Consider the following 12924-nt stretch of genomic DNA (forward strand, 5'->3'; position numbering starts at 1 on the left):
TTATCCCCACACCCCTGAGCGAGGTTCTCACTCCCCCCCTTACCTGGATAAGCGGAGTTGAAACTTGGGCAGGACCTCCTCCTCTGGATTCCCTCTTTTTCTTTCCTTCTCTTTCTTTCTTTCTCTATCTCTCTCTCTCTCTCTCTCTCTCTCTCTCTCTCCTCTTTCTCTCTCTAAAATTTCACTTTCTTACTCTGTATAAAAATTTTCACCCCCCTGCCCCTATTTATAGGCAATCTGACGCACCCGGAATGGCCCGTACTGATTTCGGAACGGCCCGTTCTGGATCCTTCAAATCTGGGCAAAATTTGCAACTAGAACGGCATGTTCCAAAATCGAAACGGCCCGTTCCCAAAAAACCAGAACGGCCCGTTCTGAAACCAGAACGGCCCGTTCTCAATCTCAGCAGAACGGCCCGTTCTCTTTCCGGAACGGCCCGTTCTCCATACCGGAACGGCCCGTTCCAAGGCCGTTCTGGGACTACAAAAATCTCACATTTTCAACATTTGGAACGGCCCATTCCACTTTTGGAACGGCCCGTTCCGGAACCCAAAATACCCCTATAACTTTATTAAAATTACGAAAATGTCATTCAAATAATAATAAAATAAAATAAAAAAATTGAGTGTTACAAATGGTGTAGATCATGTATTTTTTAAATTGGTCACTGTTCATGGGTCAGATGTGTTGTCTCCTAGTAGCAAGGGAAACAAACGGCCCTGATCGCACCGACAGAATCAACGGTGTAGATCATGTATTTTTTAAATTGGTCACTGTTCATGGGTCTGATGTGTTGTCTTCTAGTAGCAGGGGAAACGAACGGCCCTGATCGCACCGACAGAATCAACAGTGTAGATCATGTATTTTTTAAATTCGTCACTGTCATGGGTCAGATGTGTTGTCTCCTAGTAGCAGGGGAAACGAACAGCCCTGATCGCACCGACAGAATCAACGGTGTAGATCATGTATTTTTTAAATTGGTCACTATTCATGGGTTAGATGTGTTGTCTCCTAGTAGCAGGGGAAACGAACGGCCCTGATCGCACCGACAGAATCAACGGTGTAGATCATGTATTTTTCAAATTGGTCACTATTCATGGGTCAGATGTGTTGTCTCCTAGTAGCAGGGGAAACGAATGGCCCTGATCGCACCGACAGAATCAACGGCGTAGATCATGTATGTTTTAAATTCGTCACTGTTCATGGGTCAGATGTGTTGTCTCCTAGTAGTAGGGGAAACGAACGGCCCTGATCGCACCGACAGAATCAACGGTGTAGATCATGTATTTTTTAGACAAATGCACTGTTCATGGGTCTATAAATATATGAATGCCATTGAAAATATTTCACCATCCAACTTATTTGGCTTTTGTTTGTTTTGTTATCCGATTTGTTGCATAGCTGCTGTGTTTGTTATTTAGTATATGTTAAATTTCGTTTAAATCATGTCTTTCATTTGTCTAGTGTATTACAATGGTACAATTAACCAAACTGCTGAGGGTTGTGCATTCGTGGGTAGTCATAAAACAATACGTATTAGTTGTGGCATTGATGTTGAATATTTAAAGAATAAAATTAATGGAAAGTTACATCTTAATGCTAATCAAATTATCTCCAACATACAATGTAGATATTTACGTTGTCTTGATCCTGTATCATATGAAAGTGTTAATGTATGTGATGATGAAGATCTTGAGTGTATGTTTGATAGCTTTGAGAGACAATATAAAATGAATATGATTGAATTGTATGTTCATGTAGATGTGGTTGTGCCATCTTCAATTCATGTTAATGAAACTCAGGCAACCACTAGTCATCATGAATTTGAACAAACAACATCTTATCCGGCAACTAACATCCCTAATTTACAACCCAGAAATGTTCCAATCTCACCACCAATAAATCATCCTGATTCAAACATTGATTTTGAGACAAACTTGAGTGACGATGATATCAATCTGGGACAAGGTGATGAAGCCGACGATTTGAATTCATCTGATACAGAGGATGAAGAAGATGTCAATGCAAACAACAATGTGAGGGTGCAATCACCATATGAAGTTGAACCTCCCCAGCCAACTGAATCAGGTTTATTTCAAGTTCTATTAGTTTGATAAATAATATGGGTATTTACTTAACATTTTTTTCCCATGTAGGACCTTCAAATAATCCATTTTGGACAGAAACTCCACATTACAGTTATATTGACTGGAGTCATCCAGATCAAGAGAGTTGGTATCGTGGTTTAGATGTCCCTAATTCTTGGAGAGTTGGCGATGAGCTATATATCGGCCTTCGTTTTCACACAAAAAATAATGTACAGATGGCTGTTAAACATTATTCTATGAATGCACATCAAACTTTTGTTGTTGTTGAGTCTGGCCAAAGGGTTTTCTTTGTCAAATGCCCTAATAGCAATGAAGGTTGTCCTTGGAAACTAAGGGCAATTATGTCTAATAAATTGAACAACAAATGGGTCATCAAGAAATGGGGCGGGACACACACATGTATTAACCCCATGCTATCTCAAGATCACAACAAATTGGACTCTGAGTTCATATGTTGTTGTATATTAGGTAAGTGCATATTTAACTTTGCAGTTAAAACATCATATGACTTTTTCTAACATGGTTAGCATTTATTTGTAGGTATGGTTAGGGAAGATGCTTCTATTTTGATTTCTCTAATTCAAGAAAGACTTAGTGGACAATTCAACTATAAGGTGTCGTATCGGAAGGCATGGAAAGCCAAACAAAAGGCAATTGAAAGGGTTTATGGTGACTGGAGTGACTCATATGATCTTCTACCAAGGTGGTTGGACAGGATGGTTGAATGTTGTCCTGGGTCTATGTATAAACTTGAAACCACTGAGTACGTGTCAAACAATATAGTGGATCCAAATATCCGTCAATTTCGTCAAGTCTTTTGGACATTTAAACCAGCATGTGATGCCTTCAACTACACTAAACCCATTATACAAATAGATGGGACATTTTTGTATGGAAAGTACCGAGGCACACTACTAATCGCTACGACACAAGACGGAAATGCTCGTGTGTTACCACTTGCATTTGCAATAGTAGAAGGAGAAACACTAAGCGATTGGTCATGGTTTTTGTCTAACATTCGTCGGTATGTTACGAGAAAACAAGGTATTTGTTTAATAAGTGATCGACACCAAAGCATAAAGTCAGCAGTGGCAAATGCCCAAGGGTGGCAACCACCTCAAGCATATCATGTATATTGCATTCGACACATCGCTAGCAACTTCAACCACCGATTCAAGAATACTAAACTTAAAGAAGAATTGATTAACATAAGTACTAAACGCTTTATTGTTTTTTATATGGTGTACTATTTACATTAATTTTATAAATATTAATACATAAACTTCTTATATGGCAGGGTACACAACCAACAAGCATAGATTTGAAAGAAGGTTGGAAAGGTTCCGTGAGGTCAGCCCTGAAATTTGTCGTTGGATTGATGGCATTTCCCTTGAAAAATGGGCAATCGCACACGACGAAGAAGGACGTCGATATGGACACATGACAACAAATTTGTCCGAGGCAGTCAACAAAGTCCTTAAGGGTGCACGAAACTTGCCTATAATTGCGCTAGTTAAATGCACGTATGCTAGGTTGGTGGAGTATTTTATTCAAAGGTTAGGTCAGGCAAACGCTGACCTTGCTCTGTGTAAACGTTACTGTCAGAAGTTAATGGATGCTATGGAAACAAATCAACAAGAAGCAACCTCTCATTTCGTTCGCAGGTATGATTATGAGTCTACAAGATTTGAAGTTGAAGAAATCTTCAATGCAGTCACACAACGAGGTGGGAAGGTTTTCAATGTTTTTTTAAATGAAAGAAAATGTGAGTGTGGTGCTTTTCAGGCATATAGATATCCATGTCCACATGCAATAGCAGCCTGTGCACACGTTCATATAGATCCAATAACTTTTGTTGATGCCGCATATACTAACGAATGCATCAAAGCGGCATATTCAAGTCAATGGTTCCCACTTGGAAGTGAAGAAAATATTGAACCTAATAATGGACTTCGTATACTCCCAGATGAGACAATGATACGTACAAAGGGACGCCCAAAATCCACCCGCATTAGAAATGGAATGGATTGGACTGAATCCCAAAGGAGGCAACGATGTGGACATTGTAGGTGTGAAGGGCATAATAGAACCAATTTCCCTGTGCTGGCTGAAGATGTAATCAATAACGCATAACAAGTTTGTATGTTGCTGTGTATTTAAAGAATAAAATTCCTCCAAAGTTATATCATATGTCAATTCTAGTTTAATTAAACTGTTCTGTTATACAATAAATTAATTACAACAACGTTTACAGTTAATATTAAAACAAATACAAATTACTTCTTCAACGTATTATCGTATTTCTGGAGCGTGTAACCAGCGTGGTCCGGTGGCATATCAACTGTAAAAAAAATTTAATATTAGTAAAGTTAACATTTAGGTAAATAAATAAATATAGAACAATCAATTAAGTTTAAGTACTAACAACTTATTATTCAAATTACCTATTCATTTCTCTGCATGTGCTGCTCATGGGGACTTAGGATACATTGTCGTTGTCTATGGCAAGCACCACAATCTGGGTTCCTCCGAACTAACTCATCACCATCTCCCTCAGGGCTTCCAGCTTCCGCTGCTAATGCTGTATTCAAATCATGCCCTAAACCTGGATGATGGGAAGACGAACCCCCACCATAAAATCCTCCTCCCATAAATGACTGCTGTCCAAATCGATAATCTCGATAATCCATCATAGGTGCTGATGGAGAGATCATGTCTGGAACATATGGAGAAGATGTAAACTAGAACATACTACCACCCGACATACTCGGGACATGACCCATCGACTCCGATACTGGGAAATTACCTGCACCAGAGACTCCTGCTGTGTCAAACCCAAAAGATGTGTCCTGTGCAGTACCATACACATATTGTGTCACATCTGCATCCGGGGTCAATGTACTCGGATAATATGTCCCAGTTGGTGGCTCAGTCGGAGGAACTGGTATCTGTAAACCCTGGTGTTCAACTCGCTTTCATCGACGACTTAGTCCCTTTCCTTCTCGTCGACCCGCCCCAATGTGCTCCACCTGAACTTCGTCTAGTTGTGGTAATGTTGCAGCTGCAGCCGGTGTAAAAGGGAAACTGACCCTGCTCACCTCGTCTCGCAACTGCAAGCAGTGACCGATGCTCTCATGCATCATGGTAAAATCAAAGGAATCCCTATGTTCTTCACTGGTGCCATGATACATGTTCCAGAACATCGATCTACATATAACATAATAAATATCATCAGAATACTAAATTTGTAAATATGTCACAAGTAATTATTTAAAAACATGCGTAGATTTATACTCACTACATATCCTTCCTTTGCACTAGAAGGAGAAATCCATCACCTTGTATGTTTCCTATACCACACCATGTATTCTGAGCTATAGCTCAAGTGTGGTGTATCACACGCAGGTTGTGTCCATACACGATGATGTCGTGACTGCCACTCCTGCACAAATTGAACGTGCATGCGTGACCAGTTCGTGTTATCCTTGCCTCTCAACGAAAGATCATGCAATTTCTTTGGATGAATAGGAGGCGCAGGAATGTGTTGGACCATCCCAAATTGTCGCATGACACGATCTGCATAATGATACTCGACGATGTGGAAATTAATCAACGGGACTGTTGACCTCCATACGTGTGAGTCCTCCAAACAGTAAGGAGGTAATGTAGGTAGTAACTCCAAGTATGGTTGCCATACAAACTGCAAAATAACAAAACAATTAAGTACTTACGAATTATCATTTATAATCACAATTTTTTAATCTAAATCTTCAATATAATATTATAATTTAAAACTTACATCCTCTCTTTTTAAACGGTCAAAATACTCTGTATACTTCACAATTTTTTCTTTTGTTTCCTCTCTAGGTTTATGCAAGGCATAATTTCACCTGTTATAAAACAAAAAAACCATTAAATCTTCAATTTCCAAATTAATTCTAAATATATTTATTCTTAAATCGATCACAAGTAATATAGTTACTAACCTTGCCCCTAGAGGAACATGAAATGTAGATAAAGGTGGATGAGGTGGTGCAATAAATGGAAACCGATACCATGCCCATAATTGCAGTAAAATACCTGACCCAGCAATTTCCTTGTGATCATAATTTGTCGCCACACACAACTCCCTGTGCATATTTGCCAGGACGCATGACCCCAACTCATTTGACCACAAACATCTAGGTCTTCGAGAAAACTCAGGTATCTGAGGGATACAAACGAGCTAGAGTGATCAGTTAATAAATATCCCCCAATCATGCGTAAAATGAACGCTCTAGTATAGCGTTCCAATTGTTCCTGGCTATGTATATGCTCAGAAACATCCAAAAAGTGCTGGTCAATCCACCTCATCCTCAATCGACCGCCAACAAGCATTGCCTCAGGGGGTGTCATGCCTAGAAGGCACTGCACAAGAGCTCCCCAATCCATACTTGCGTATCCAGTAATGGGTGCCCCAGAGATCTTCAACCCAAGTAAAATTGCAACATCCTCCAACGTGATAGTACACTCGCCGAAGGGCATGTGAAACGTGTGGGTCTCTGGTCTTCATCGCTCAACTAACGCGGATATTAAATGATTATCCACAGGAAAGTAACTAATATGCGCCATCCCCATAAAACCAGCCCTCTATAGAAGATCCTGAATAGCAGCTGGAATGTCACCACCACGCAACTCTGATTGTTTTGCACTCCTAACCTTCAGAACCCTATCCTCAGCTCCATTCCATATATGCTCAGATATATGGAATGGTTGAAGCCTTAATAATGAATCATCCATAGGTCCTGCATGAATCATCTGTCTAGACATCCTGATATAATTCAACAAACAAACAAATTAAATAAACTCAAACAACAAATTATTTATAAATTTTAGAAATACCTAAATACCTAATTTAAACCCTCATAATAATTCAACGTTTTCAATTGAAATCCTTCATTACTGCAATGAGAACGGCCCGTTCTGAAACCAGAACAGGCCATTCTCATTGCACAAAAAGTGTTTAAATTTGAGTTTTGGAACGGGCCGTTCCGAAAACAGAACGGGCTGTTCTGAACCCTTCCATACTTCACTAAATGAAACAACGAGAACGACCCCACAACGTCCTGTTCTACAGTCAAAACGGGCCGTTCTGAAAGTAGAACGGGCCGTTCTGATTTCACAACAGCCCGTTCCAGATCCAAAATAACACACATTTACTTTATCCAGAACGGCCCGTTCCAAAAACAGAACGGGCCGTTCCACACCCACAAACCAGTAACGAATATCCCTCAACATTTTCTATTTAAATTTTTTTCTTAATTTAAAATAAATAAACTTAAAAACATACCTGATAACAACGTGTAAATATACTTTTGTGGGAAAAAATCACTGGTATTCTCAAAGCGCCGGGACCTCAAGCGTTTTCTCTCAATAATCTTCCTCTTCCAACACCATCATTTAAACACAAAGTGAGGGGACCGCTGCCACGTGTAACAGATGACGCCTAGAGGGGAGGCGCCTTCAGTGTGTGCCACATCAGCACACATGGCGCCTAGGCTGGAGGCGCTTTCAACAGCACACATGGCGCCTGGATGCAAGGACGGAGCCAAGGGGGGACCTACGGGTGCCACGGCCCCCCCAACAATTTTAATTTTTTTTTATATACATATATATTACTATATGGCACCCCCTATTTTTAATATAAACTCATATGTATAATTAAATGAATAACCCAAATTTATTTTTTTATTCAACTTTTGGACTTCTGGTACGGCCTGCTATGTGGTATCACTTTGGAATTTTTTTTTTTTAAAAAAAATGTAGCGCCTCATTTGATCATTCCAATTCTCGGCCCCCCAGTATTGAAATCCTAGCTCCGTCCCTGCCTGGATGGGAGGCGCCTTCAGTGTGTGCTACATCAGCACACTTGGCGCCTGGGGGTGGGGCGCCTTCAACAAGATTGTGCCACGTGTACAACACGCCTCCCCCCCAACGTTTTCTATTCATTGTGTCACCTCAACATACATGGCGCCTGAGGGGGAGGCGTTTTCTAAAAAACGCCCACCCCCCAGGCGTTTTCAGTGCCACGTTGGCGCCTACATGTCTGAAACTACCTATTTTGATAAATAGTTTTTTTAAAATTTATTTCGTGTATTTTTTTTTTAATTTAGATGGGTCAAAAAGCCTATAAGCAACTCCCTGTGCCACATCACTGCCATATCAGCTCTGATTCACTTTATGAGTTGCTTAAATTTTAGCAGAGTTGCATTTTAGCAGAGTTGCTTGTAGAAGCAACTCTGCTAAAATTTAAGCAACCCATAAAGTGGACGAGAGCTGATGTGACAGTGATGTGATACATGGGGTTCCAGATGCTTAGAACATCTGAAATGGGGATTGCTTATAAGCAACCCCATGTGCCACATCACTGCCACATAAGCTCTGGCCCACTTTGTGGGTTGCTTATATTTTAGCAGAATTGCTTCTACAAGCAACTCTGCTAAAATATAAGCAACCCACAAAATGAGCCAGAACTTATGTAGTAGTGATGTGGCACATAGGGTTGCTTATAAGCAATCCCCTTTGCACATGCTCTTCGATGGAAGGAAAGTGTGATTTGGAGTTGTGATGGTTATGACAACCACTAAACAAAGCACACGTACAGAAAACATATCTTTTTGATCAACATGACCAAACAAATCATTAAACCAAAAAAATATATTAAAAAAAACACATAGCAGTGCATTTAACTTTTCTTAGTTAAAGATTATAGGAACAAAGTTTCAAAACCTTCAACCACCTGCGGCATTCTATGATCATCACATGCTGACACAGCTATTGCAAGATCATGAATGAGTAAAAACTACGAATTGACTTTTAGGAAAGCACAGGATGAGTTGCATTCGTAATACAACAGGTATAATTATATATTTCTTCCTTTATAAGAAATAACTCAATCATGTTATCATCCGGTAATAGTTAAGATCCCGATCCACTAACAAGTACAAAACTGAAAACAAACAAGCGTCAATCTTGCAAAACTCATTATATTATTAAATCATCATTCATCAATACATGACAATAGCCACAACCGAACTTTCAACACCATAGCTTTCTATCACAAATCATATCTATAAACAAACCATTGATCTACAAATCCCTTTCTATAGTTTTGTCTATATTTCTTCTCTGTCCTCCTTTGCCTCCAATGCTTGGACTCCCCTCCGTGTAAGCTATCCTTCTTTATCAAGACTTTTACAAAGTCTTCTTAGTTATCATTTCTCAATCAATACATACCTATCTTTTGATTCTTTTCTGAGGCAAAATTTCTGTCACTTTTCTATCACAGGAACTACCACAACTTTTTCACTATCGTATTCAATATCAAATCATAACTTGTATAGACAATTAAAAGATAAAAAAACAGAGTGATCTTGGAACTAATCCATCATTATCCCTCCTACTCAACAACCTTAGGTGTCCCAAATCATCACAACCGCTATCACTCCCACGCCCAACAACACTGCAAGAAACTTGAAATAGGCCGAGTCAACCCTTGTTGGTTTGTGGGGCACGTACCCTTTTCCCAAAAGATGGTTTACTGACACATAGATAAACACCCCACAAGCCAGACCCATTGATATGGCAAAGATCCAATCCGCTACATGACCCTGTGTTGTGGCATCCAATATGATTCCAATGGCCACACCAATTGGACTTGAGATGGCAAAAGCGAAGGCATAGGCTGCACACGACATAAGGGGACGATCAGGAATCATTCTGAGGAGTGCAATACCCATTGCAATGGCTGCGAATATCTTGTGCAGACATATTGTCCATAATGCTTTCCATGCATCTGCTTTGGTCTCAGCAACTCCAATTGCTAAGCCCTCAAACACGGAGTGTACACAAAGGGCAACGATCAACAAGATGGTGTCTCCAATTGAACGGACAGATCCAAGTGCAGGGTTTGCTAAGTGATGATCAGTGGAATGGTTCTGTTAGCACAGGAAAATAACAAGTTAGGACCAAACAAGTGATGGCAAGCCTAAAATAGTGAAATGAAGTTGTTCCAAAACAACACTTTGGTGGTAAGCATCCATTGAACATTTGAATTGATATCATAACGAAAAAATAGGCCGTGTAAAATTTTACATTATAATCTAATTACAAATTATTAATATTTATGACAAGTTGTTGACTTTTATAATAAATAAGTAAAAAGTTATATTAATGATAGTTCCTGATTGATTAATGGAGTAAAATTACTTTACAGTTTACACTATCAATGTATCACTTGAAACTCTAAATATACAAAACCATGAATATCTAACCTGGTATTGAGACTGAGAAGTAACACCATTGCCACTTGCTTTGACTGTATCAGCCCCTGCAATGCAAATAGAAAAGGTAGCTTTGTTTTAGACAAGGTGAACCTAAGAATATTCAAATTAAATTTCATATATTTGCAAAATTGGTGTCCCATGATAATAATGACGAACTCAAGAAGTGCTATGATACTATAAGCCTGTATATATGCTGTACAGCACAATCATTCGGAAATTCTGACATCAACCTTCTGACTTGCTAAACAACCATGCTAAAATAAAGCAAAAGGCAATTATCCTTTTTGACTTTAATTTCTTTATGGTATTCAAACCATCGCAATAAGCACCGTTTATATATTAAGAGGTGGCTAAATAAGTTACCTATAAATTTCACCATTCAACAAAAAACTAAACAACTATAGTCTTAAATAAAAAAGTTTAGAAGATGAATCATTATTCATACCAAAATTGTACCAAAAACACAGACCTCAAAAACAGGGGACAAAATAATAGGACAAAACTTGAATGCTAAGTCCTTAAAAAGTCAATTATATATATATATATATATATATATATATATATATATATATATATATATATATATATATATATATACTGTACTTGAAGAGTAAGTCATATTTTGCATTATATTTCAACATTCAACCCTTAAACTAAAAACTTTTAATGAATAGATTTGCAAACTTTTTAAAAACTTGAAAATTATTTGATGTTTCAGATTGAGAGATAATTAAAAAAATGTTTTATATATTAATTTGAATCCGCATAATGAAATAATACACAATTTTATCTTTTTTTTAATTTATAAACTTATTTATGTATTAAAAAATTTTAATTTAATTATTAAATTATTAAAATATGATATAAAATATGAGTTATTAACGGAATCAATTCTATTATATTAGTTGGGAACTAACTTTTGTTTTGAAACTTCTAAAACAGGTTCTTAAATAAAACAATATATTACTATTACCGAGTCTTCAATCTTTTACAGCTTTTACAATAACTTACAAAAGTTAGTAAATCCGTTATAAATTATTACTTCCCTAACTATCTCAAACAACCATAAATTACCTTCAATGATCTACTTTTTCGTGAGAAATCAACAACTTAATTAAAACATTCTTTTAGTTTAAGAACTAAACCAAAAACACCCAAAACAAATTACAAACATTAAAAAAAAAAAAAAAAGAAACACGATTCTCCTCGAAGAGAAATAAAAGCAATGGCAAAACCAACTGAATTGAACTTGGCATAGAAACCAAACCAAACGAGCGAGCCAACACAAGCACAAGCACAAGCACGAGCACAAGAACAAACCTTGAACCTCGAGATCCTCTGCAGCAGCGCGGCCACGGCGACCCATCTTGTTCAAAACAGAGGAAATGGCGGAATCGGCAAGCAGGGTCATCAAGTAGCCGGAGCAGGCGAGCATGAAGGCGAAAGGGTACTCTTTTTCAGTCAAATCCCCGAAAGTCTCGTTGGCGTCGCTGAGAAAGTGCATCATGGCGGTGCCCAGAAACACCCCTCCGGCGAACTGGGTCCCCAGAACGAGGAACCCCTCGTTCCACTTCAGCACGTACGGCGAAACGCCCGACACGAACGTCGCCAAGAAGATCACTATCAGGCACCACACCTTCGCCAGAATCAAGGGCCTCGCGCGGAGGTCCGGGGCGGCGCCGCCGGAGTCCGCATCGGCGTCGTCGTCGTGGGCGGAGATGGGGCGGAAGAAGAGAAGGAAGAGTGCGAGGGAGAAGAGGAATGTGCGAAGAGAAGGAGACATTGAGAATGTGAATGTGAATGTGAATGTGAGTGAGAAGAATGAAGAAAGTGGGGTTTTAGAGTGGTTAGGTTTGGATTTGGAAGATTGTTTGTACTACACATGTGAGAGACACAGAGAACGTGTGTCTCTACTTGTACTACGTTGGAGTACTATAAATTATTAGCCACCATCTCCTTTTTTTACTTTTTATCCACTTAAATTACTTTTCTATTCTTTTTTATTAATTAAAAATTTTCATTTACTCGCTTCATTTTGAAATGGAAATAATTTGAAGGTAGGATTAAATAGAATAAAAATAATTAAGATTTTCCATAGTTCATAAAAAAAAAATTATTTACATATATTTGAGTTGGTAGTAAGTATATTGTATATTTTAAAAATTAAGGGATTAAATTAATTTTTTTTAAAAAAATAAAAAAATGAAATTAAAAGAATATAAAAAAAAAACTTATCATTTTTTTATTTCTATTATTTTTATGTAACAAAAAATAAGTACTCTTTTTTTATTTAAATATTTTTTATTCTTTTAAATTTAGAATAAATTTATTTTTAGTCTCTTAAATTTAAAATTATTATTTTTAGTTCATGTAACCTTTTAAAAATCTTGTTTTAATTTTTAAGGTTGTCAATAATATATTTAAAAGTGACAAATAAATACGACTATATATCATTAACTAAATTTAATATGATATTTTTACTAATAAGGATA

The 12924-nt window shown here is 37.9% G+C and overlaps 1 protein-coding gene across 1 annotated transcript; it reads right to left on the bottom strand.

The window, feature by feature from the left end:
• Positions 1 to 9119: 9119 nt before the first annotated feature.
• On the bottom strand, positions 9120 to 12331 carry LOC109788848 (zinc transporter 11). The gene is made up of 3 exons (XM_020347685.3): positions 11753 to 12331; positions 10421 to 10476; positions 9120 to 10084 (listed from the first exon to the last, which is right to left on the bottom strand). Exons 1-3 carry the CDS (start codon positions 12213 to 12215, stop codon positions 9560 to 9562), a joined length of 1044 nt encoding a protein of 347 aa, XP_020203274.1. The 5' UTR covers positions 12216 to 12331; the 3' UTR covers positions 9120 to 9559.
• Between the last annotated feature and the right edge of the window lie 593 nt (positions 12332 to 12924).

This window comes from Cajanus cajan, chromosome 2 (assembly GCF_000230855.2).
Source record: "Cajanus cajan strain Asha chromosome 2, NIPB_CcT2T_4, whole genome shotgun sequence".
NCBI classification, from domain to species: Eukaryota; Viridiplantae; Streptophyta; class Magnoliopsida; order Fabales; family Fabaceae; genus Cajanus; species Cajanus cajan.